Here is a 25,352-nt window from a genome sequence, read left to right on the forward strand (position 1 = left end):
AATACCACACAATCTCTTACCCTTATCTCACTAGAAATGGTAGGCTATATATATAATGAATGAATCAAACTAAATAAGAACTTAGCATGGCTGGTCTACATATAGCAATAATTCACAAAATAATCCACATATTATTATTGCATACAATTACAAGAGCTGAAGGTGGTTCTTTTTTTCATGTGAACAAAGAATGGCCTGTGGAAATCACTAATACCCAACATCAAAAAATATGGATGAGGAACAGGAGTGTGAAGTGGAATGATGAAGGATGCCACAACTGCTATTTCACCAAAAAACAATCCATGAGATTTACCAAACAATAAGTTACACATTGAGGCACGCTCTTTATTTACCATCTTGGTTTTTTGGAGATTTTGGGTCTATAATACCACATGAATTCTTTGATCCTTTCTTCATAGCCATAAAACTAGCAACAGCCTTTTTAAAGATTTCAGCAATTCCACACAAACTCCCAACTGTATCCCTACTGAAGCTTGAAAAGATGCAATTGTTTCCAAACAACAGTACATCCTCAACAACTTTGGAGATGGAAAACATGCATTTGGGTTTAGAATGCTACATCTGTTTTCTGCAGGTTGTTGATTATACCATAGCATTAATCCAAAACCTTCAGACCTACCCAGATGATGTCTCCTTCTCTGTACTGCTTCCAATTGCGACCTGTGTCGCTGAACATCAGAATGTAGCTTGTTGTCCAGTCTGAGCTTCCGTACCTTCCTTGAGTAGCAACACCTGTAATTTCCACTCTGTCCCCTAAATCGATCTGGAGCCATTGTTCCCTGCTAGAATCCGATGGGGACCAGCCACCAGCTCCTAGAAGAGAAGAATCAGAGTTCTCCTGAGTAACTCCAAAAATAAATTTTATATTAACACATTTTGATAAATGATGATTGCATTATACCCGAATGAGGGTCTGACATCTCACTGGAACTGGAAGAAAATATTCAGGATGTGTTATGAAAAACATATTAGCCCATGAGTCTTTAGGATGCCATATTTTGCCTGTCATGTTGACTTTGGATTCCCCAAAGGCCCAGCTCCGTGTAAGTGGCTGAGACTACCAACAATCACACAGCTTTAACTGGTGGGAAGAGATAATAATGCTAGGGCATAGGTAACTCGGATAATAAGAGCATGGTTCTTAAAGAGAGCAGCAATATTCACTGAGGCAAAACATTGTATTGAATCCACAGTAACAGAATGCTGTTATAAATAAAGTCACACAAGGCAATGCTTAATTGTAATCAAGACACATCAAGTTCTAGAACTAATCTTAAAGGGCAGGTTTCAGCTTTAGAGCAAGTGAACTGCTCATACCAATAAAAGCTTCTCTAAGCATCTGCAGAATGTCTTGTGGTTCCATGCTCTCTGAGGACCACATCTATATACATGTTTCAAATCTGCTTCAGTGTTCAAGGAACAGCCCTTCAGAAACAATGGGTGGTTGAGGGAATTTTATTTTGGTTCTAGGTATTACTTTCCTTTGCTTCCCATGGCTCAGTTTCTGCTGGGGAGGAAGGCAGGAGCTGGCCTAGAAATTTGCTAGTTTCAAGTGAGGGCTGCCCCCGATAAGAGAAGGGTGGAGGAGAGAGCAAGAGAGCCATAGTGTCATAGTGAGCCAAGGCATTCTGTCAGACAGAGAGAGTGTGAGTATGTGTGGGGAGAGAGAGAAAGGATGAAAAGAATGGGGAAGGGCGAGGAGGCAGAGGAGGGATGCTCTGATGTTCCCAAACCACAGCAGGGGCTAGTAGACAAAATGGGGGCAAAGAAATGAAACCAAGCATATAGCAAGGAAGCTAGAGAGAAACAGGAGTAGTACAAATATGATGTCCATGGGATAAGTTCCAAAAAAAGAAAAGAAAATTTGAAGTCAGGTACTCATGAAATATACCGTATTTTTCGCTCTTTAACACGCACCAGACCATAACACGCACATAGTTTTTAGAGGAGGAAAACAAGAAAAAAAAATATTCTAAACCAAATAGTGGATATATGATTTTTGTGGTTCATGCTGTGGCCACAGACATGTGATCTGACAGTGAGTTTGGAGTAGCCCAATGCAAAAATCCTGAAGATCCATGCGGATCCATGCTTTGTAACCACGGAGGACGGAAGGAAGGGGAACCATGGATCCTCTGCTCATGATTGCAGCAGATCCCCCCTGCCACCCGCGGGCATTCGCTCCATAACACGCACAGACATTTCCCCTTACTTTCTAGGAGGAAAAAAGTGAGTGTTATGGTGCAAAAAATACGGTAAGTATCTGATAGCTCAGCAGGTACAGCAAGAGACTTTTAATCTCAGGGTCATGAGCTTCAGCTGCATGTCAGACAAAAGATTCCTGAATGGTCCCTTCCAATGCTACAATTCTATGATTCTAAGTATTCATAGAAAATGAATATGCTGGGCAAAAATGATTTGCTAAGGAAATAAAAGGACAGAGGTACTAAAATTTCTCTCTGAAAAGGTAGGTGCTTCATGTTTGGTGGATGGAAGGGTACATGAGAATGCTAGGCTCTTGACATTGTGAATTAATGGGTGATGGATTGTTGCCCTGATTAAATTAGGATGCAGGAGATGTGCAGGGATAGGACACAAAAGGATTAATCCTGATTATCCCACATCTTTCTCCAGACAAGATGAAGACTGTGAGACCAGATCAAAGCTCTTTGGCAACAATAGACCTCAGCACTAGCTATAACTTTTCCATCCCTGCCCCCCACCCCCCACCCCAGAAAAACACCTGGCAGCAGGGTTTACAGAGCAGATGGCATTATTTACAGGTAAGATCGAGTCCCAGAACTGCTCTATCACTGCACACAGAATCCTACAAAGAAATGCATTCTCCAGACACAGAGGGGGATGGACTGTAAAGACACACAAGGCCTTTGACGGAAGATCCAGGAAGAGAGTTCTGCTACTCATCTGCACTCCCTCTACCACCTTCTTCTTCTTCTTCTTCTTCTTCTTCTTCTTCCTCCTCCTCCTTTTTCTTCTCACATTTTAGCCCTCCTCCCTCTCATCTCTTCCCATCCATCTTACTTCTGTCTATGCAATCATTTACCAATCTGATATGTATGCACTCTATGTGTTACAGAGTTAAAGGACCTGTTGGAATAGCTCTAATTAATAATGCTATTTTAACATGTTGAATTTGCATATTAATAATGTGTAACCTTTTGCCCAGCATTCATTCCCAGACTTGCTGCATTGCAGTTGTCCTCTATTTTGAAATATCACTCATTGTTCACTCTAGCCTGGGATGAGGTTTACTGCTAGTACTCTCCCAGGGGAATACACTGATTGTGCACAGAGATGCTTATGGAGCTGGCACCTCTCAGAGGAGAGGCAGGCAATACAAGGATCCTGGAATCTTCTCCAGCTCAGATTAAAATTCAAGGCAAAGAGTATCACTCAATTTCCCAGCCTTTTCAGCTCTCCCCAAAGCCACTTCTTTCTTCCTTTTGAGCGAGGCTTACTAGGCTGATATAGAGCCAGAGTTGGCTATAGAAAAGAAGGAAGAAAAGAAATCTCATCTGTCCCTCCTTACCTAGCATGGTAAAGAAAAAGTGATTTACAGTGGTACCTCGGGTTAAGTACTTAATTCGTTCCGGAGGTCCGTTCTTGACCTGAAACTGTTCTTAACCTGGAGACCACTTTAGCTAATGGGGCCTCCTGCTGCTGCTGCGCTGCCAGAGCACGATTTCTGTTCTCATCCTCAAGCAAAGTTCTTAACCCGAGGTACTATTTCTGGGTTAGCGGAGTCTGTAACCGGAAGCGTCTGTAACCTGAAGCGTCTGTAACCTGAAGTGTTTGTAACCCGAGGTACCACTGTATATGTGTTGAATGTACGATATAACATTGTGCCACCTGATGGCAATGTAGAGTCCTGTTTTTCTCTACCTGTTTTCCCTGTTTAAATTTGCAATGCTTTAAACTGAAATGCTTCTTTACGTGTCTAGATCCAGCCATGGTCACAGGCCAGAAAATGAGGCTCCTGTAATTCAAGGGCTATTGCTAATCTGAGCAAATCTAATGTAAGTGCACAGGATGAAGGAAGAGAGGGAGATGGTGGTTGGCCAGTGAGTATATGATTGGAGCTGCTTCTCTGCTAAAACACAGCAACATTCTAAGCCAGGGATCAGCAACCTTTTTCAGCAGGGGGCCGGTCCACCATCCCTCAGACCTTGTGGGGGCCAGACTATATTTTGAAAAAAGAAAATGAACGAATTCCTATGCCCCACAAATAACCCAGAGATGCATTTTAAATAAAAGCACACATTCTCCTCATGTAAAAACACCAGTCAGGCCCCACAAATAACCCAGAGATGCACTTTAAATAAATGGACACATTCTATTCATGTAAAAACACGCTGATTCCCAGACCATCCACGGGCCAGATTGAGAAGGCGATTGGGCCGAATCCGGCCCATGAGCCTTAGTTTGCCTACCCATGCTCTAAACTCGCCATTCTTCTGCTCCCAGCTAGCCACACACAGCACAAGGCCTCATCTTTAAAGCAAATATTACAGGTCTGGCAGAACGACATCAATTTCACCTGACCAAATACCAAGCAAAGACTATGAGCTTGTTTCAGCCATGGCAAGTGAGGATGCAACTTTAGCTACTGGCACCTCAGTGCAGACATTTTTGTCAGTGTGTCCTTGACACTCCCACTTGGCCCTGACAGATGTCAGTCACATGGTGATTTCCTTACTCTCTTTTGAAATCAGACTACTTTCTGTCATCTACATTCTAAGGGGGAGGGGGAATATGACCACACATTCAGAACATAATATTCTAAAATTTCATCATATACTATCCATATGTAATGGAAGACTACTGAAGCAGTATTGTTTGCTATTTTTGAGCAGTACTGTTTCATTGTCTCAGGCTGCAATCCCAAATACACTTTGTGGTTTGAGGACCCGATCCCCGCTTTGTGGAATGAAGACACACAGACACAGAGTATAAGGTTAATGGGCAAGAAAAGACCACAACTTTATTGATTACAGCAAGTGAGAAGGTATTGGCTTAGGCATTGGACCACAACAGATTGACTCCACCTACTCGGAGAGGGGTGAGCCCAAAGGGGGTTTATTCACCAGAAGGTGGAGCCTGTTGATGCTAATACAACTATAAGCTCTCCCCTGATGTCACCGAGGGTCGTGCCATGGGCCCCCGCCACACAGGCATCGGACAGGATCCACGACCGCCGTATTCCTTTAACGGAATACCCAAATTTGAAGGGGTAGGTGATGGCCACACCTAGCCCTTCCACACACCATCGACACATTCCAATGCCTAACCTAACCGCCAATACCAATAAAGTTGTGACGATTGCTACGAGGTAGGCGAAAAAACCAAAAGGCCTAATGCCAATTGGAAAAATTCCTACCAGGCCCCCTGGGCAACCTGGGCGACCAACCTAAGGTCCATAGCAAGGTCAAGAGAAAAACTAAGCCCTAAGCTCTAAGGGAGTGGAGGATGGGTGACTCGCGACGAGAAGGTGGAAAATGAGGCGGAATGGCTGGCACAGCAGTAAGTTAAACTGCAAACCACGCCCCCTCCAAGCCGCCTGGTTGGGCGCTTACCTGTGGGCGTGGTGCGCCAGCCAGGTGAGTGGGGCAGGGGGCGTAACGCCCCCTGTGTGATGCAGAAATCGCGTCCTGCCCACAACACCTCCCCTCTTGGATGAGGAGAGGCTTTCTAGTAAGCCATATTGCACTTAGTGGGTTTTACTTCTAAGCAAGCATGTTTATGAGTGCATTGTCAATTATTTCAAAGCTTTTACTTGTTCTAAGCTACCTTGGGCAGGTGCTGACAATAAGCTGGCACAAACACAAATTCACAAAGCTTTTGTTTGACAGAATTAATTGGGTATGGAGGCGGGAGTGCAGGTTTGTCATAAGATGCATTTTTGATCCATCCAGATCTCCTACAAGAAATTCTCAGCTCTGCAGAAGCAGCATGGATGTGAGGTGTTGTATAAGGTGCCAAAGTAGATATTTCTCATTTTGCTGAACACAATACATGTATTTTACACAATTAATGCAAAGAAAGCTGAAGACAGGTTTGTATCTGTAATAAAGCCTCCTCTTCACCTCTCCTCACTATTTCATTCTCATGTTTTCTTTCTTCTTCGTCATTTGAAATAATAATAATGTATGTCCATATTTTGGCATGTTTAGAATGTGGTGATTTCTTTCCTGCCATCTGTTCTACTATCCTCTTGTGACATCTATACTCCAGGGAGCATATGCTAGTCGTTGAGGGCCAGGAAAATGAAAGTTTATTCCTACAGCATCTGCAGAAGCACAGAGATGAAATAGGAACAGGTTAAAAACCCAGGCATAGGATTAAAGTGCACTGCAGATATATTTCAATGATATTACTCTGTTATTAATAGCAGCTCAGCCGAATATGTGGTTTTATTGCATCTGTTTAGATTTCCCACCACTGCTGTCATAAATATCCACACTGTCCCAGCAATCATGATACAATTGAAAGAATAGGGTAGTGAATGGTATTTCTTTCTAATTCAACAGTTTACAAAATAAAGCCATTGGAGTCTTGTCCTTCCACCCTTCCATTTGCCTATAACCCACTGACATTCCTGGGAAAGATGTATATTGTCACAAAGAAGAATTAAATTCCACTCAACAAGTGTGCTTCTTTTTCACTACAGGCTGGGATAGGTGATGGAAAGGAAAAGGTCTTTTATTTGAGCTGTGAGCCAAATATGCGATATTATGTGTGACCTTATATTCTCCAAGTACATGCAGTACAAGATAGGCCAAGAGAAAGAGATGTTTTTCAACTTTTTTCAGCTTAAACAAGAACAAACTATGTAAGACACAGGTACAGATCACACAAAAAAATGAATAAAATTTGTTGTATGACAATTTAAGAAGAACTCAGTGTGACTGAACTAGCTGGGGCATGTGGGAATGCATATGTCACAGTTGCATTTGAGAAATGGGAACTAGAACAATGTTTGCTTTAATTCACGAATATGCATGAATGAATTCCCCTTTATTTAAAGGTTCTGTTGAATTAGCACCCACTCTTCCTCTATAGACATAACAAACTTCTAATGCAATGTTCTCACCTCTGACAAATGCAGCAGCGATAATTCTGGAAACCATTGTGCTGACTGCAGTGTAACACATCTCTTTTCACTCAAGTACAAATTCTGCCAAATTCTACCCAAAGCAAAATTCAAGGTGAACATGAGGATTTCTGCTTGGCACCCAAAGAAATGCCTCCCATTTTCATATCAGCAGTCTGGGGGAGGCTATTGGAGAAAGGCTATCTTCAGGCCAGAGGATTTGCCTTTTAAGGCTCCAAAGTCCTCTCAACTGGCTGAAGCCTAGAGAAGGTATGCATAAAAGAGGCAGAAAAGGCTTCAGTCTGCTCCCAGCCTTTGTTGGAGTCAATTTCTCACCCAGCAACCTTGCCACTTTCCCTATGGTATCTGGCATAGGACCACAACACAGGACGCCGTTTCTAACATGGATCACTGAGCACACATTGCTCCAAATGTAACCCCATCATAGATCTTTTTATAAAAGCATTATGATATTGGCAGTCTTACTTCCATTTCCTTCCCTAATCCAAACGCCAAATAATAACAGAGCAGATTGAAATCAACTTTGAAATTAATATGTACACTTCTCCCCACCACAATAAATAAATAATCAAGTAAGAATTAGATTAGACTATAGCAGAGATGGATACAAGGTTGACTCAATCCTTTTTGCCAACTACGACAGGGGCCACCTTGCTGGCAGCCCTCTACTTAACAGCAGCTGCCACCGCTAAATTGCTTCAAGTCTCATGAAGCTTCACCAAGCTTGGGTTGAAATATAATAAACCTTCACTAAGTCTCATGTCATGAGTCTTGGCTTGGCAAGACTTGCTGAAGGCTTACACTAGGGCTCACTCCTTCAGTCTGTGGGTGGCTGCTACCTCGTCTAGTGTTCCAGCTGCCACCGGGCCAAATGCCAGCATCCATGGAATGTCTGGCCAGGCAGCAGCCACATCTCTTTTGTTGAAGCTACCATACTTGAACCAGAAGAGAAAGTGATCCACCAGCAGCTCTACATAGCCTTGAACCATGACTGGCAGATGGCATGGAAATAGGAGCTCAGCCAAGGTTGCAGTCATTCTGCCAGAGATTATCTTATCCCATTCCTTGGATGGAAACAGAGACATTTCTCACTTCTTCCCTTCAAGTGACCATCCTCAACCCCCCACTTTTGTACATCCCCTCCCAAGTATTTCCTGTCAGAAGAAGAGCAGTTGCTGCCACCACTATACCAACAGCACACATGCCTTCCACTGTCCTGAGAAAACCCATTAATCTTCTATTCTATTCTATTCTATTCTATTCTATTCTATTCTATTCTATTCTATGGTAGATTTACAAAAAAGTAAAGCACACACCAATAAACCAGTTTCATTAAGCGGCAAGATTAGACACAGATGCACAAAGCATTTAAAAAATAATCAAGACTCCTTGCACTCCCCCTTTCTTCCCACCCAGGACGACTGGCCCTGCCCTCTGCCTTCCGTCTCAGAGTCGGCAAGTCACACAGGCTTGGGCCTTGACAGCCACAGCCTCTCCTCCTCCTGTCTCACTCTCCAGCAGTTGATATCAGCTGCCCAAGGGAGGAGGCTGACAGACGCAGCCATGGAGAGACAACAGGATGCTGCCTTGCAGCCACAGTTGTCATTGTTGGGGAGAAGCAGCGGCTCATCTTCCTCCCAAGCTCAGCAGTGGTGGCACCGACAGGGGAAATAGGGACATTCCAAGATCAAATCAGCAGCCAGGATGTCTTTCATAATTCTAGGATGGTCCCTGGAAAATCAAGACACTTGACAGCTACACTAAGGCAGGAGAAACCTCAAGATCACCATGCACTGTCCCTAATGCTCCCATCCCATGTCTCCTAGGCTCTGCTCTCAGCCATCTATTTGGGCTCAAGGATCTCCCTGGTCTTCACAGGGGTTACAGTGAATTCCTTTCTGCATCCCAGGCTTCTTCCCTTGCTCCATGGAGTTCCACGGTCCATTGAGTGATTCCCTTATTCCTCCACAACCATCTTCCTGAGATATATGCCATCTCTCTCCCAGCTGTCACACCAGGCTGTTTAAATGGTCCAGCCTTCCTCTGCCCAAACTTCCTTCAGGCTCCACTGAAGTGTAGTGTGGTGGCTAATATTCACCCACCAAAAGGGATGAGGCTTGACAGGAAGAGTCAGATTGAAGGGACAGAAACGCCAGAGAAAATTTGGTTGAAGCAAATTAGGCCTTGGGCCACATATGCCAAGGGTAACCTGCCTCCGGATTACAACATCTATTTAGGGTGCTAGGAGAAGGTAGGGGTCTTCTGAAGAGTGAAGATGAAAATATTGCATGTGAGGAGAAAATCATGATTAAATTTGGAAAATTAATGGTGTTAACTTGCCTAATTTTCTGATTATTCACATTTGAATCTATTATATTTAGTAAATCTGAGCCAAACATTTCCTTTTTCATTCAGTGTTTGCATCTTACATATAATTTTTAATTTTAAAGTCGCAGCAACAATTCCCCATTCTGAATAACAGCTATGAATACTTTTTAATTTTTTTTTTTTTTAAAATGATGAGACTTTTAAAAATGCCAATCTTCAAAAGTCAAATAAAACACCGTAGCACTGAGCCAAATTTGACACCTGCAAATTAAGACGACGATTCAAAGGTATTTACTGAGAAACTGCAGATAGAGCTGGGCTTCTAAGTTGTTCTCTTACTTTGTTATTTCTTTTTGTTTTCTTGCACAGAAGCTCCCCTGTTGCACCTCATAAGCATGGAAGGATGCCATTTTAAAAAGAAAAATTAAAGGCCCACCTGCACAAGAAAACCCCTTGCAGAAGCATAATGAGGCTTGTTTAGGCAGACTCCCCTGAGTATTAATTATTCTTTCCTTGAACAACCCAGGTCTGTAAACTTCTTAAAATGCAACCATTCATTATTTATTCAAAAGCTGATATTGTATTGTGTGGGGCAGTGCAAATTTGGCTAATAAACTTTCTGCTAATCCAGAAGTAGGTCAGACTTGATTTATCTTTATGAATATCCACCCCCCCCCATATACATACATACACACACACACACACACACACACACACACACCAGTCTACTTAAATCTTTTCCTGTTTTTCTCTGGGCTGCTGCTAAATGGCTACAAGTATCCAGAAATTTTACATTATAATTCATGTTTGTAGTGCTGAGCAGGACATGTCTCTAGAAAGTTGACCAACTCAGAATCTGCTGCTTGGAACTTGGCCATTTTTGCTCCAAATCATTGCACTATGTTGTGCAACTTTGCCTACAACCACGGAGGTGAGTCAGTGATAGAACTGGTTTGTTCCAACAGTTACAGACAAGGGTGAAAGGAGGGCAGTGTGAGTCTTCTGCCCTCCAAGATTTCAACTGCTGGCATAGGAATACACCGCTGGCTGACTTTAGCAAGGCAACCTTATTCCCATGATGCGAGCGCAGTCATGAATCCATTGGTTTAACATCTGACAGATGGTGTGAGAACTGAGGTGGCACCAGAGGTCTCAGAGCCCTTCACCCTCCTTAACATCCACAATCTTCATTAGATTGTCTTCCAGTGATCACCCAGCTGTTCAACAACACTATTATGAATTACTAGAGACACTGTTGTGGAATGCCCTTCCAGAGATGGTCAAGTGGTATGTTTTCTTTCTTGCATTTTTAAAATAAAATATTTGCGACTTCCCACCAGCCTTCCCCCCCCACCCCCCAGATGATTGTTTGCATCCTCTGATAAACCTATCAGAGACCTGTAAAGGCTTACCAATGTGATGCTGTCTTGAATGCTGCCTGTGATGTTCTGAAGAGCTCCATGTTTTGTTTAGTTAAAGTGGAGGAACATAGGTGGGTATTTTTATAGTACAGTACCTTAAATGAGGCTTTTAACACTTTTTAAAAAAATCCTCCACTGCTGTACATTAACAAAAAACAAAAAACAAAAAAACACACAATCCAGAGTTCCACAAGTAATATTTTCAACAGCCTTGCTTCTTGCAAAGCCTATGGATCCAAAGAACCATAGAGATATTATATAAGAAACATAGATCTGTATTGGCACAGAAAGAGCGTGGGACCTAATCAGACTGGGGACCGCACACAGAGGCGATGCCCACTCCTAGTACTTGGTGGCATGCTGCCTCTGAATACGGAAGACACCCAAAAGAACTGATGATGAGGCATGCAAATGAATGCAGGTCATTGTGTTTCATACCCAACACTATAAAATAGCATAGAAACATACAATACAACCAAGAGCAATTTGCCTTCCCGGCCACTTTGATCTGAGCTAAGCAGGAACAGAGTGAGAACCTTGATCATGTGACCATTGCAGATCAAAGCTACATGGCAAATGCCAGTCATGGGAAACTTTATCTGTTAGTACTACAGTGGTACCTCGGGTTAAGTACTTAATTCGTTCCGGAGGTCCATTCTTAACCTGAAACTGTTCTTAATCTGAAGCACCACTTTAGCTAATGGGGCCTCCTGCTGCCGCCGGAGCACAATTTCTGTTCTCATCCTGAAGCAAAGTACTTAACCCGAGGTACTATTTCTGGGTTAGCGGAGTCTGTAACCCGAGGCACCACTGTACTAGACTTGACTTCTTTGTAGTTATTGTTATCAACAAGTTTAAAAATCACAGCCTGAAGCCATCTATATATCAAGATAAGCATTAAAGAATATACATTAAGTACAAGTTATTTTTTTAAAAAAAAAACCCACACAAAAAAAACATATTCAGATGTATTGTTAATGATTGGGTCACATCTCAGGCAAAAGATTGTTAAGCAAAACATATCTTCAGTGGGCACCTAAATGCAATTATGCCGTGTGTGTTTAATTTGGGTTAGTAATTGATTCCAGAGGCCTGGAGCTGCAAAACTGAAAACCCGGTTTCTAGTACAAACTAAGCATGCCTCTGGGGCATGTGGTACCTTCAGCAGTGTTCCATCTGAGAAGTGCAGTTGCCTAGGAGGTATACATGGGTGAGGCAGTCCTATAGATAGCAGTGTTGCCTCAGTTTGTTACAGCACCTTTCAATTTGCTGATTGCAGCTACAGTTCAGAATCAACTCAGACTCTTTCCAGTACAAGAAAAAGCCTGCTGTCTCCAGCTAAATATGCAACAGCTTTGGAACAATTTTGTGATGTCTGGAAATTGAGCGCCTCTTACTGGGAACATCTACTTAATGGACCCAGTGAAGTCAAATAACAAATATTTTAGGGCATCAATAAAAACAACTTAAGGTTCCAGAAAATTAGCTGTAGTTTGTCACAACATGGGGTTTGCAAACTCACTAAGCACAGAGAAAACATGGATGGCAACTGCGCGAGCAGGTGTGGGTGGCCACTCCATACTCTGGATCACTATTTTGACATGTTTGCCAGCTGGTAAGTGAATGCAGAGCATGAAATCAGACTTGGAGCAATCCAATGTTGGATTACTCTCAGCTGATACTGGCTGAGAGAAGATGGCCCTTTTCCCATCAAATAAGCACAGAACCACAACTCAATTCATTTCCCTAGAGCTTAGGTTGTCACTCCAATATCCAGGCTCCATCAAATAGTTCCTCTGTGTCCATCCAGGCATAATGCCTCTAGATAGTCTGCAGCCAACCTGCAGCAATCTTTGGCTGTATGTTGAAGCCCTGAAAATCGGCTCTTTTTTTTTTAATATTTAGCATGCATTTAATGGCATTGTTATATAGAAGCCAAAGGTGCTTAGGTCCACCATGCAAAGGGCCAATAAAGGAATGACTTTGGAGGAGTTCAAAATAAAAATGAACAGGAATACCCCTATGGCTTTGAGGATGTTCTTTTACACAGCCACCTAGAAATGCGGACTGAATCCTTAAGGTTGCTTCGGTCGCATCAGAGCTGATGCAATACATCTCTTTTTCATATTACTCTGTCTCTAGCACTCCTTCACCAATGTCAGGTCTTAAATCATGTGGGACAAATTTGAGACCTGGCTCTTCCTTGCTAGCATTAGCTAAGCTCCCAGGAGGGAAGTGCCTGTGTTGCTGACCTGGGGCAGTGTGGGAAGGAAACCCACAGAGGGAATGTTAGGCCAGGCTCTAGGAATCCCAGATTATCCTTTTCTCCCACTTGTACGCAACTGAATGCTAAAAGGGAGCAGACTTCTCCTATAATTGCTAAATGCTATGGTTTCCTCCAAAGAAGTGCAAAGGAGTTCAGATCACTTCCATGCATGAGCGTCTGCCACTTCCCACTATAATTTCCTAAGTTGCCTTGAAGTCGTGCTACCTGTGGAATATTAAGGGAGGCTTCTGCGCAGGCTGACTGAAGGCTCTACACAGAGCAGCTCCAATGAATTATGCATCACAGCAATATTACGACTGTCAGTGATCTTACCATCCCGTCTGATGAGCTTTGCAAAGATGGGGCTGTGACTGCTGGAGAGCTCAGAGGAGCTGTCAAAGGATGTCGCAGGTAACGAGAATACCAGTGGCTCCTCACAATTATCTACAGAACAAGAGAAAGTATAGCAGGCATCAAATATAAAAGTAGTGCACCTTTAGCCTATCAGGGTTTCCCATCCCACTTTCAGTCTCTTTCTTTCTTTCCCTTGCAAAGCTGTCTGGCCACCATTAATGAGCTGCCCCTAGAAGAGATGATGCTGTTGATGACACATTTGTGAATAAGAGCATAAAGAGGCTGCATTTATATTTTATGCTGTTCACATGAGCTTTCAACAGTTCTTGTGGTAGCTTATGAAAGCCAGTGATGGGCTGTATCTACACTTCCCACACCCTTGGTACAAACCTGGATGCTTGCAATTATTTCAGAAGGTTGTATCATGGGTAAGGCATTGGATCTAGCCAGTGGGCTAGATCCCTCCCTCTCCCACCCTCCACAGGTTAACTTCGACAGGTTAACTTTGGCAGTCATTGACATTGATTGACATCTGCCGAAGTTCAGCTGAAGAGAACCTACAGCAGCATTCTTTGAAGGTGCAGTCTCAGTGCCAATCAGCAAATTGGAGATAGGAGTGTGCCTTCAAAGAGGCTTACTCCATCAGCACAGAGCAGTTTTTTGTTGGAGTGGCTTGTTAGAATGGAGGGAAAAGGCTCCATTTTAGCAAGTGGTTTCAATTCAAAACACTGTATCCACAATGCTATGTCTGGAAGGCTGGACACCACTTTGTGCAACCAGGATGAGTATACTATGCCAAATAGCGTGGCATGCCTTTCCAAGTGGATGGAGCTTTCTGCAAGCCCTGTTCCAGCACTCACAACCTCTTCAGAAGCACATCTGCTGAAGCGTCTACAGACAGCTGCCTCACTGCATAAGTAAGGACGGGTAAAGAAGAGGACAGAATTCACAGTAAAATAATGTTTATATTAGGCCTCCAACCAGTCTTCATAGTTCATATGCAAGATTCTGAGTTGGGCAAAATTCTTTCTCAGGACGAGCCCAGTGCTAAGCCCTTGTTTTAAGATGGCAAAGAGAGAAACTCTTTCAGACTTAATTAGTGTATGCCACAAGTTGTACAGGTCTTCTCCACAGTATATGAGGCCCAAATATGCATCAAGAACCAAATAATTCAATTTTATTTTGTAGAGAGTGTGCATTTTAGAATGTTAGTCATGTTGTGTGGGGTTTTTTTCTTAATGATTGACTTAAACCATGAAATTTCTATTGCTCCTATAAGATAATAAATGAGAATATTGGATAATTTGGTCTAAAAACATCACTGAGCCACAGATTTCCATATACTTTTGAACCCAAAATGCAAATGAAGCTAGTGACAAAAAAATAAAAATGCTTTGCTCATTTCCTATTCTACTGCATGACTACTGTCCTAGTTAGTATATACAGCCGTGAATTTCACTCAAGCATAAACCCACAGATATTCACTGAATCTCCCTTGGAGGGAAACTTGAGTATATAATTAGTGGGGAAATCCTGCAGGTTAGCAAAATCTCAGACTTCACAAGCATCTTCCAGCTCTTATAAATATGGCTAAATACATTTTAAAATGTGTTAATGCTACATTAAGGTTAGGAGAGTCAAGGAATGGAAAGCTTCAGGCTCTCACAATAACATTAATTCACTGCATATTTTAAATTAAAATGTAAAACAGAGTAACTGGGGTGTTTTTTTCCGGGGATAGATCTCCTGAGTTGTGCAGCAATCTTCCAAAAGGTAATCCTTCTCTCTGAAGACCACTAATCCATAAATAGATTATAAATGCTGGACCTTTGCACACACATCTATGAGTAACTTGGCAAAACCAGGACACTTCAAGCAGGAGAAATGGGGTTGGTTCAAGGCAGTGAATCAACAGTAGCTTTCCCTTACTGTGATTCTTACAAAATGAGCCCTTTGCATGGGCTTTCACAACAATTATGCCAGAAGCTAGTTCCAGAATTTACAAAGATGTCAGATGCTCAAAAGTGGCATGCTTTATCTTACTTGTAGAATTTGAATTCACTTGCAGTTCTAACATTTATAACCACAGCATACGTTTCAAGGAATACAGCAGCTTTTACTATTACAACTTATTCAGCATTGTCCTCACCCCCTCCAAGATGGTGCTCTGCCCACTGACAAGCCTGTAAAACTGGTGCTCAGCATAAATAGAGTCTTCCCTGCCTAGTAAGTCTTCTCCTTTGAACATTTTGGAAATGTCTCCTTCTGCTGGTGCTGGTCTCTTGCTAACAAAATATGAGCCCACCTCTTTTGGGGGTTTTGTGTGTGTGTTTTTAAATAAATACTTTCAACTTCATTTGCTAAACTGGTACCCTCCCAGCATCTAATAAATACTTGTTTTGATTTTATTTATTTAAATATTTATAAATCACATTTTCATAGAAAATTTAACAAAGTGCTGTACAACATGAAAGCATAATACATCCCTCTATATCTATAATAAAAATGTAACTATGTCATCACACTGCAGTTCTCTTAGCCACAGACAAGTGGTGCTGTGAACAACAGTGTGTTAAGGGGCAGTGGATAGGCAGCCCAGACAAACCATGGGATAACCAAAATAGGCTGCACCAAACCCCAAGCTCTACTGGCTCCTCTGCCGGCCCTCAGGATCCAGAACCTCAGACCGGTTAGAACAACTAGTGGTCAAATTCCGCCTCCCTGGCCAGCTTAGGGATTTGCTGCTTCTGCTGCCTCCCACTCCTGTTCTAAGGGGTTAGTATGAGGGGAGTGGGAGTTGAAAAGGGGTGGGGGTGGGGAGAATTTGATGGGGGAGGGAGGGAAGGTTAGCAAGCGGTGTGAGATGATGTGCAGCCCCTAATAGTACAACAAGAACATCAATACCTTCTCAATAAAACTGGATAGCAAAAAGAAAAAGTTCCAAAGGACTGTTTCAAAAGTACAGTTCTGCAAAGAAAGCAGGGGTGACTGCTAGCTGACTTCTATTGGCAAGGAGTTCCACAGCGCATGGCCTGCCACACTCAAGGTTCAGTTCCTGGTGAAAGGTGACTGAACTTGAGGGAAATGAGGGGACCAGAAGTGCCCCATCTCAGTGGGTGAGGTGAAACATAAGAAATCAAAAAGTCATTGAAATACTTTGGGCCCAAGTTGCTTTGGGCTTTGTGGATTAACACAAGAATCTGAAAAATGGTCTACCTCAAATCAGCAAGGAGTGCAGTTCTCTCAACAAAGAAGTAACATGTTGCCACTACCCTGCATCCCCACATAAAGTGTTTTTTTGACCCATGTTCATGCATTTGTCTTACATGACTTTACATACGTATGTTGCACAAATAGCATACTCAAGCATAAGAAGAAAGGACTTAAAATAATACCAGTGAATAGTCAAAATGGTTTCACTTAAAGGTTTATTCTAGGGAAAAGAAACATGCTGGGATTGTTAAAATTTATGATTACCTAAGCACCAGCACAAGGAAGTAAGTGCTGCACATCCTTAATCTCAAAGAAAGTGGCATATTCCTGAGGGGAATGAGTTATGAAATATTCAGCTTAGAATGCAAATATTCAGCTTAGAATGGACCTCACAACAAAACGTTAGAGCGGATATCTGGTGTATGTGCCTTTACAGAGCATCAGTCTGTGGGGACTGGGGGGGGGGGGAAATCACAAGCATCAAAGCTACGACTCTTTCTTCCAAACACATACGTTACAAAGACATAGCACAGCTGTAATGCTCACCACCTGGATGCTGAAAAAGCTACCCTCCATACTCCATTGTTTGGGCAATAGAAGAAAATCCCAGGTTCTTGTAAATTCATAAAATACAATCATTATCTCAGTAATCTTTACAAAAATGCTAGAAAGTGGGCCACATTATATTTCAAGGAGGGGTTCAGTCAGAGACAGAGACACCTGCTTCAGTACTCCTCAGGAATTCATAGCAAAGCAGAGAGCTGGGTAGCAGTTAGAATGTTGGGCTAAGACTTGAAAGACCCAGCTTCAAATCCTAACATTGCCATGAAATTCACTAGACTATCTTTGACCAGTCATTTTCTTTTAGCCCACCCTACCTCACATGGTTGTTATGAGGCTAAAATGAGGAGGGGGTGAACCATGTGTGCTGCCTTTATCTTATTGGAGGAAAGGTGGGAAATTAAATATAATAAATCAATAATTGAAAAATCAAACCAAGGTGGTCACAGTGCAGCCTGTCATCTAGTACACTTTGCTGGCTCTCAGAATATACATATTTTGGTGAGTTGCCACCACAGCTTCTCAGTTGTCACAATTGGTTTCTCCACGATGAAGTAGTCAGAACTAGGAAATCAATTATTTTTCACTGTCAAGGACCCAGAAACTCAGCAGTGGAATGTATGTGAATTTCCCACCAGCATGAATCAAGAGCTTACATCCTATGATTCTTCTGAAGGGATCGGGTAATATTCTGGAGTCATGATTTTTGCAACTTATACATGACTTTGAAGCCTATCCTTTGTCATTTATTAAGACTCATCTCCTTAATACTGTGTAGGCTAGTCTTCAAATTCCTTAAGTAAATATGGAACACGGGTCAAATAATAAATTGATTCATTTCTAATGAGAGAATCTTAAAAATCCTAGATAGAAAGTGTTTTCCTTTTAAGTCAGATGAATATTGACAACTAACTAATGAAAAAGGGGTGCTGAACCAATCACAACCAAGAGAAGCAAAAGCAAACACCATATAATCTGCAAAAATAAAGGAAATTGATGCCACTATGGATGAAGAAACAGACAGTGCAGCTAGCTGGCTTTCATTATTGACTCTTCTGGATTCTGGCTTCCAACGTATCATTTTATTCATTGTTAAAATCCCAGTAAATTTTGCACATAATGTTGTGATCATGCGGCATGCATAGCTTTGATTGAAACTGTAAATTGTTTCCATATAGTAGGCAAGATTCATATTTTTATTTTATTTTAGGTGAGATAAAATCCCTCTTAGCATTGCATGCTTAATGCCCCACTTTGTTTTAAAGACATAAATGTTGCATTTTTCTACAATGCTTTCAACATTACTTAGGAGTGTGATAACTCCCACTTTTAGCATCAATGGTTTCCTACCTTCGCTACCAGCAATTTGAATTTACTAGCAAGAGAAATAATACATTGCAGCTGGAAACTGACCTAGTACTCTTTGTAGAGCAATCAAACAGGAGGCACTTACTGATAAACAGCATTCTGTTCCTCCTGCTGCAATGCAATAAACCTTCAGTTATTAACTAGTTAACTTTCTTTGCAATGGCTTCTACTGATGGGAATGGCCATGGCTTAGTGGCAAGGCACAGGCTTTACATGCAAAGGGTCCAAAATTCAATCCCTGGCATTCCCAGATAGGGCTGGGAAATACTCCTGTTTGCAACCCTAGATATCTCTGCAAGTCAGGGCTCATTCACACTGAACTTTTGTCCTGTGCTGTCTAGGCACAGGTCCAGATTTTAAAGCTCCATGTTTGAGTGGTTTTGGGGTCCCCCACACTGCTTTCTCCAGGAAAAGCCAGTCTTTACAGCAAACAGCAATTCAGGATTTCTGAAGATTGCATTTGCTCCTATTCAGTGGTAGAGAGTGGGTTTTTTGCAGGGAAAGTGGGGTGTGTTTGTGTTGGGAAAAGGAGATTTGCCTAGAAATGCAGAGCAAAGGTGTGGTGATCACACAGGGCCCCCGGACGTTTCACGGTCTATTGACCCTGTGCCACCACTGCGGTTGCTTTCTTCGCTGCCACCACCCCGCTTCTCACTGGGACACACGGAGTCCAGACAGTTGTTAACATAAACAAATAATCAAGTTTATTTTTAAGTGCAAGAATAAGCGTATGGTTTCGGTTTATTTTTCTCTTGTCAGTTTCTTCAAACTTAGTTCCTACAACTTCAAACTGAATTAATCCCAACTATCTATCTAACTCCCTAACAATTCCTCTCACTCTCTCACAATACAGCTCAACCAACCCACTGCGTATTCCACCCTCTTTCTTCTTAAGCACCCAAGCTTCAACTCCCCACTGACAAACCTCAACTCCCAACTCCCAAACCTCAACTGTCTTTTCAAAACCTCCCACTCTATCTTTTACTCCCCCCTTGCATTCTCACTGACCAATCACATCACACCCATTTTAACCCTTTCCTTGACACATCCTAGGGGCAAACGCCACAAAAGGTAAGTGTGGATGAGACCTCTGTGTATGCAAGAACATAGGAAGAGTTTGCTGGATCAGGCCAATAGCCCATCTAGTTCAGCATCCTGTGGCCTACCAGATGTTTGTGGGAAACCATCAAGCAGCACTTGAGCACAAGAGCACTATTCCCTCCTGTGGTTTCCTGTTAAGTCCGCTCACCTTCAATGGTAGATGGTGTTGCGGCCAGGCCACAGCTGTGCCCGTGATCCAGCAAATGGCTGGGTCGGATGGCCTGCCTGCTGGTGATTGGCCAATACTGGAAAGTTTAGGGTGAGGGTTCCCTTGGGAGTGGGGCAGGCCCAACTGGCCAATGGGCACCTCTTGGGCTTGCTCCCAGGGGGACTAAATTGTGGCCTGTCTGGTCTCTCCTCCCCAGCCTTTTTCATCAACAGTGGTACCTCTGGTTATGAACTTAATTCATTCCAGAGGTTTGTTCTTAACCTGAAACCGTTCTTAACCTGAGGTACTGTTGAGACATTGAGTTTGTGCAGTTTTTGGAGTAGACAATTAGTGGGTTGACAAGAAGCCAAGTTAAACAGAATACGTGAGAAAGTCTGCTTGGAGACAGGGAAGCCTAGCAACAGGTGGTGATTGGCTAAGTTCTTCCTTATAAGCAGTATGACACAGCAGTTTTGTTGTTGGAGTGTTGAGTTTGGAGTAAGAGTGTGAATCTCGTCTGTGTATATAGTAACTTGTACAAAGCTGTACTCTGCCGTATATAATAAAGCTAACTAAAATCAAGTTACTCATCAGCAAGTTTTGTTCCTGTTCATCATCCTGGAATTCGCTGATTTGGCAGCTGGTAGCAGGAGTTATGGTTGAGATCCATCAGCAAGTACCACTTTAGCTAATGGGGTCTTCTGCTGCTGCCACGCTGCCGGTGTGTGATTTCTGTTCTCATCCTGAGGCAAAGTTCTTAACCCGAGGTACTACTTCCGGGTTAGCGGAGTCTGTAACCCAAAGTGTTTGTAACCCGAGGAGTTTGTAACTCGAGGTACCACTGTATAACCAATAAAGTTGTGGCTTATTTGAACCCATAAATCTATATGCTGTTGTCTTGTCTGGTTATTTCACTCCCTAGGGAATTGTGTGGTTATGGGGTCTTGGTGCGCAACTGGTATTCAGACACATTTGTGCCACCAGCTGCGGAGGCAGAGCATAGGATCATGGCCAGTAGCCATCGATAGCCCTCTCTTCCACGAACTTATCTAATGCTCTTTTAAAGCCATCTAAGTTGGTGACCATTGCTGCCTCCTGTGGGAGCAAGTTCCACAGTTATCTATGCACTACATTAAAAAGTACTTATGTATCCTGAACAACATTGAGACAACATTGAGCTAGATGGACCAACAATGTGACTTGGTATGAATTAGCTTCATATCTTTTAGACTTTGACGTATGAATGTAACTCGGCTGACCCACTTATTTCTACAGCATCTCATGTACTCTTCTTTTGTCTGTGCTTTCTTATTATGCACAAATAGTGCAATCCATATGTATGAGCAAGCCTGGCAGAGCTAAAAAATAAAATAAAAAGTCTAATTAAAAAGCTTGCCTTATTTTTATCGATGAAGTGTTCTTCGCATCAGGCATAATAGTCAGATAATGGATCATCACTCAGGATGAGGGATTGATAAATCAGGAGATGGATATATTCACTTGCAGACTAGAGATGACGGTTTGAAACTTATGAAAGAAAAAAGGGGGAAGCATGTAGGAACTACAGATTATAAATGGGAGTTGGAATAAATATTCCAAGTAAGGCTTCATTTTTATACAAACTAGGATGATTGCATGAAGTAATTCTCATGCACTGAAGAGCATTTAAGTCCTCATTTATTGTGAGTGATATTTAAATAACAGCTAGAGATGTATGACTCCACACATCTTTGAGACATTTTACTAATCTTATTGCAACCACTTTAACTTCCCTCCAAAGTCTTACACATTTTATTTTGTCTAAACAGGATTTTTAAACATGCCTCAGATTTCACTTTAGACAAAAATCAATAGTATATTTGATTAGCACAAACATGAATTTCATGACTGTTACAACTGCCTGGAATCTTTTATATATACTATTAGTGCACTCATCTTCTTAGTGTGGATCCTTGTGGAATCCAAGGTGCCATCCATGCACAAGAGGGAGGCATGAGCAGGCACCCCAAGCTTTGTAGAAGCACAAAAATAGTAAAAACAACCTAGTAACCCTAAAGTGGACACACACACACACACCTCACAAAAACCAAACTCAATGAAGACTGAGCTTTAAGATTCCTGCTCCATGATTGCAGTCATGAGATTGTTGTCTATCACATGACGGTGTATGTTTTCATTCCAGTGGGAAGTGACGGAGACAGGATGTTTGTGTTACTGTGTTCTGTGAAGAGGGACTGTTGTTCTTTCTCTTTGCTGCCTGATGAGAAAGAGGAAGGAGCTAAGTAAGAGTGCTCCGAGTGTTTTATATGTAAATAAAAGTAGATTAGCCAAATACTGAGCTACTGAGTTCTGTTACGCGGACTGCGAAAACTCTGCAGATCCCTAAGTGTGCTGACGTCTCCAAGTCATCAGTCGCTGTGATGTTCAGGCAGAAGAAAGCTTTTGAAGCTCCTGAATGATCGACCAGGAGGTAGAGAACATGCCAGTCGGGCATGTGTCTCTACTAGGGTCCTACTCAAGAGTAGGATGGCTCATTGGGCAAGGGTATGCTGGATGTCTGTTGGAGGAGGAGAACAGAAAACTAGGTAGGAGGTTGATTGAAATGGGAGGACCTGACAATTGCAGTTCTCACAGTTTCTCACTTTCCCAATCTGTGGAAGGAATTAAACATAGTGCTGTGATGTTTGCTCCATTAGTGCAAGATTGTCAGCTTGTGAGATGGAAAGACCTCCCCTCCCTTCCACCGTTTGCTTTAATGAGCATTCTCACAACTTCCTCCCCCCACTAGAGCTAATTACAAGGAGCACAGTGCAGGGAGGAGAGGGGGAAGTCCCATTACACTTGTGGGAAGTCTTTGCACAGGCTTTCACTAGCAACACAAGTTAGCTGCACTCTCAAATTCAGCTTTCCACATTTCTGCAGCCATTTGTGATTTTTTTTAAAAAAGCTCCTTGTGAAAATTCTTAAGAATTTTAGTGCAAATTTCCCTCAATAAGCACATTTTTACTTGCACTTTTGATTATTTTTTGCAACATTGTATGTTATTCTCTGTAATTTGTTAATTTTTATGCACACTTTGCCCTAATATATGCATTTCTGTAAACATGCATTACTTACAAAACTAATTTAAGTGCTGAAGGATAGCTGTGATTTGGTTCACATACTGTTTTGGGAAAATGCCAATATGATAGCTTTGGCTTTACATGTGTATTGAATCAAATTTCTACCCCATCCCTAATCCTGGAAGAGGATACAGCTGGCTGGAACTCTGAAGAGGAGCATTCCACACAGCAACATTTTGTTGTCAGTCCCACTACGTACAATTCTAATTCTCAGACTAGTGCATGATCTTACTTTGAAGTGATTCCATATATAGTTTACACAGCGTATTTGCATAGTTCAACCAAATGGGAACTCTAGAGCTACAAATATTATTTATTTATCTGTCACAATTATACCCCACTTTCCTTCCCAAGGAGCTCAAGTTTCCACATATGGTTCTCCCCCTACTCAATCCACACAACAGCCCTGTGGGGCAGGTTAAGCTGAGAGGCAACATCAAGCAGTGAGCTTCATGGCTGAGTAGGGACTTAAACCCTGGTTCCCCACATCCGAGTCTGACACTGTAACCACTAAACCACCAGACTTCCTCGAAAGGGTGCTAAAAATTGTAGTTCTGTGAGAGGTAAGCTACAGTTCGTTGGCTTGTTGGGGGGAAGTCATGAGCTTTCAATGTGTGGTGTGTATGCAATCTAGGAATCTGCATTGGTGTGAAGAAGAAAACTAGGTAGACTTTGCAAACAAAATTGAAATGGTAAAAGTTGAAGGTTGCTTCCCCCCTCCCGACAAAGGTACATAAATGGAGAAATACACACAATTTTCATGACCTCAAAGCAGAGGGGGCTTTGGAAGAACTTTTGGTAGTTGCAGATAGGACAATCTTTACCAAGTGTAATTTTCAATGCCGCCTTTATCCCATATTTTGTGTATTTAGTTCTCCTATTTCCCACCAATGTTTTATGTCTTTCTCCTTCCTCCTTAATTCTAATTTCAGTTACAAACAATGGAAAGGGGAGAAATCAAGAACTCATACTAAGTAACCAGAATATGAAGAAGTTGCAATGAAATCCTATTATTTTTTACTTAGGAGTAAACCCAGTAGAGTTCACTTGCCTTCAAGTGCCCTCACAGCATTGCAGTTTTAGTCTATGTATACTTACTAAATCCTTGCCAATTCTCCTGATTTTTATAGCTTGTTAGAACTGCAAGATTTGAGTGGGTTTCTGGTTTCAGGATTGCACACTTTTACTGCAGAATTTATGTCTCCACCTATATAAAATACTTCTCTTTTTATCTCCTGGAAACTAGTTTCCATTTCTTCCCATGCCCCACAGTTCATCCATACTGACAGAAAGTAACAACATTCTGTTCAGTCGGAATATATATCAAAATGAGTGAAGTGGAGAACATATTCAAATAATTGAAGAGAGGTATTTAGAAGTGACCCAGAATGTGCACACCTCACTGCCAATTGTGCAGCACCCCTCTTGAATGAGACTGTGATCTAGGAGCTCATTTGCCAGCCATCATCTCTGCAGAGAACACAGGCCATCTTTGCATAAGAAAGAGACTTCATTACAGCCTGGCAGCATTTAGTTCTCATGGAACAGCAATGGCAGCAGACTGCAACTGGCAAGGGACCTAAGTGACTCAGTCTTAGAAACACATGACAGCCCTTGTCACAGAGAGGAAGGAAACGTCCCTGGTTTTTCAAGACAGAAAAGGAAACTTGGATTTAGCTTCTGTCTGTAACAGGATCTTTTTTGCTGCCGTCAATGATCTTTGCATTATGAAAGATTCTGACATTCTCCAAATACTGAAATTACACACTGAGCAGTGCCTTCGGGCAGCATGAATCCAAACTCCTCAGCCTCCTCTCAGCCTCTCCTAAAACATCCAGTCAAAGGAAACACACACACACACACACAATACTTGTCTTCCATTATGGAGTTTTACTGTTATAAGGAGTTTCCCATTCTGACCCTGGACAGATCCAGATCTAGTTAGATTCAGCAAAGTTCTTGCATCACGTATTTTTGGATGGGCCCTGGTAAAATCAAGTCAGCAGTTGTCATCAGTCAAACTGGCACATGTTGTCCCATAATTCTCCTACTGGCTGTCATGCTACCAGGCCAAGTTTAAGGTCATTGACATATAATGCTCTGAACTCCTTGGAACCAGGTTACCTCCAGGAACACCATGGGAGAGCCATTCGTACTACTGCTGTATGCTTGTCATATGTCTACTGAGATGAGGGCCCACTAAGCGTGGCACTGCCTGTTCTTTGGAAGGCACTCCTAATGAACATCAGGCAAACACATTCAATATTGGCATTGAGGCACCATCTTCCTCTGTCCTCTGTTCACCCAAGCTTTCACT

The 25,352-nt window shown here is 42.2% G+C and overlaps 1 protein-coding gene across 2 annotated transcripts in view; it reads right to left on the reverse strand.

The window, feature by feature from the left end:
• Nucleotides 1-25,352, reverse strand: part of CNTNAP5 (contactin associated protein family member 5) — a 293,336-nt gene that overhangs the window by 209,715 nt on the left and 58,269 nt on the right. For both annotated transcript variants that reach the window (XR_013986401.1, XM_081005692.1), the window contains exons 2-3: nucleotides 13,502-13,612; nucleotides 641-834 (exon numbers count right to left, since the gene is read on the reverse strand). Coding sequence is in view for 1 of the 2 variants with exons in the window: in XM_081005692.1 (XP_080861818.1) it covers nucleotides 641-834; nucleotides 13,502-13,612 (305 nt within the window). In the remaining variant the exon portion in view is untranslated. The remainder of the gene's footprint in view (nucleotides 1-640; nucleotides 835-13,501; nucleotides 13,613-25,352) is intronic.

The sequence above is a fragment of the Podarcis pityusensis genome (genome assembly GCF_964106645.2).
Source record: "Podarcis pityusensis genome assembly, chromosome: 1".
In the NCBI taxonomy this organism is placed as follows: domain Eukaryota; kingdom Metazoa; phylum Chordata; class Lepidosauria; order Squamata; family Lacertidae; genus Podarcis; species Podarcis pityusensis.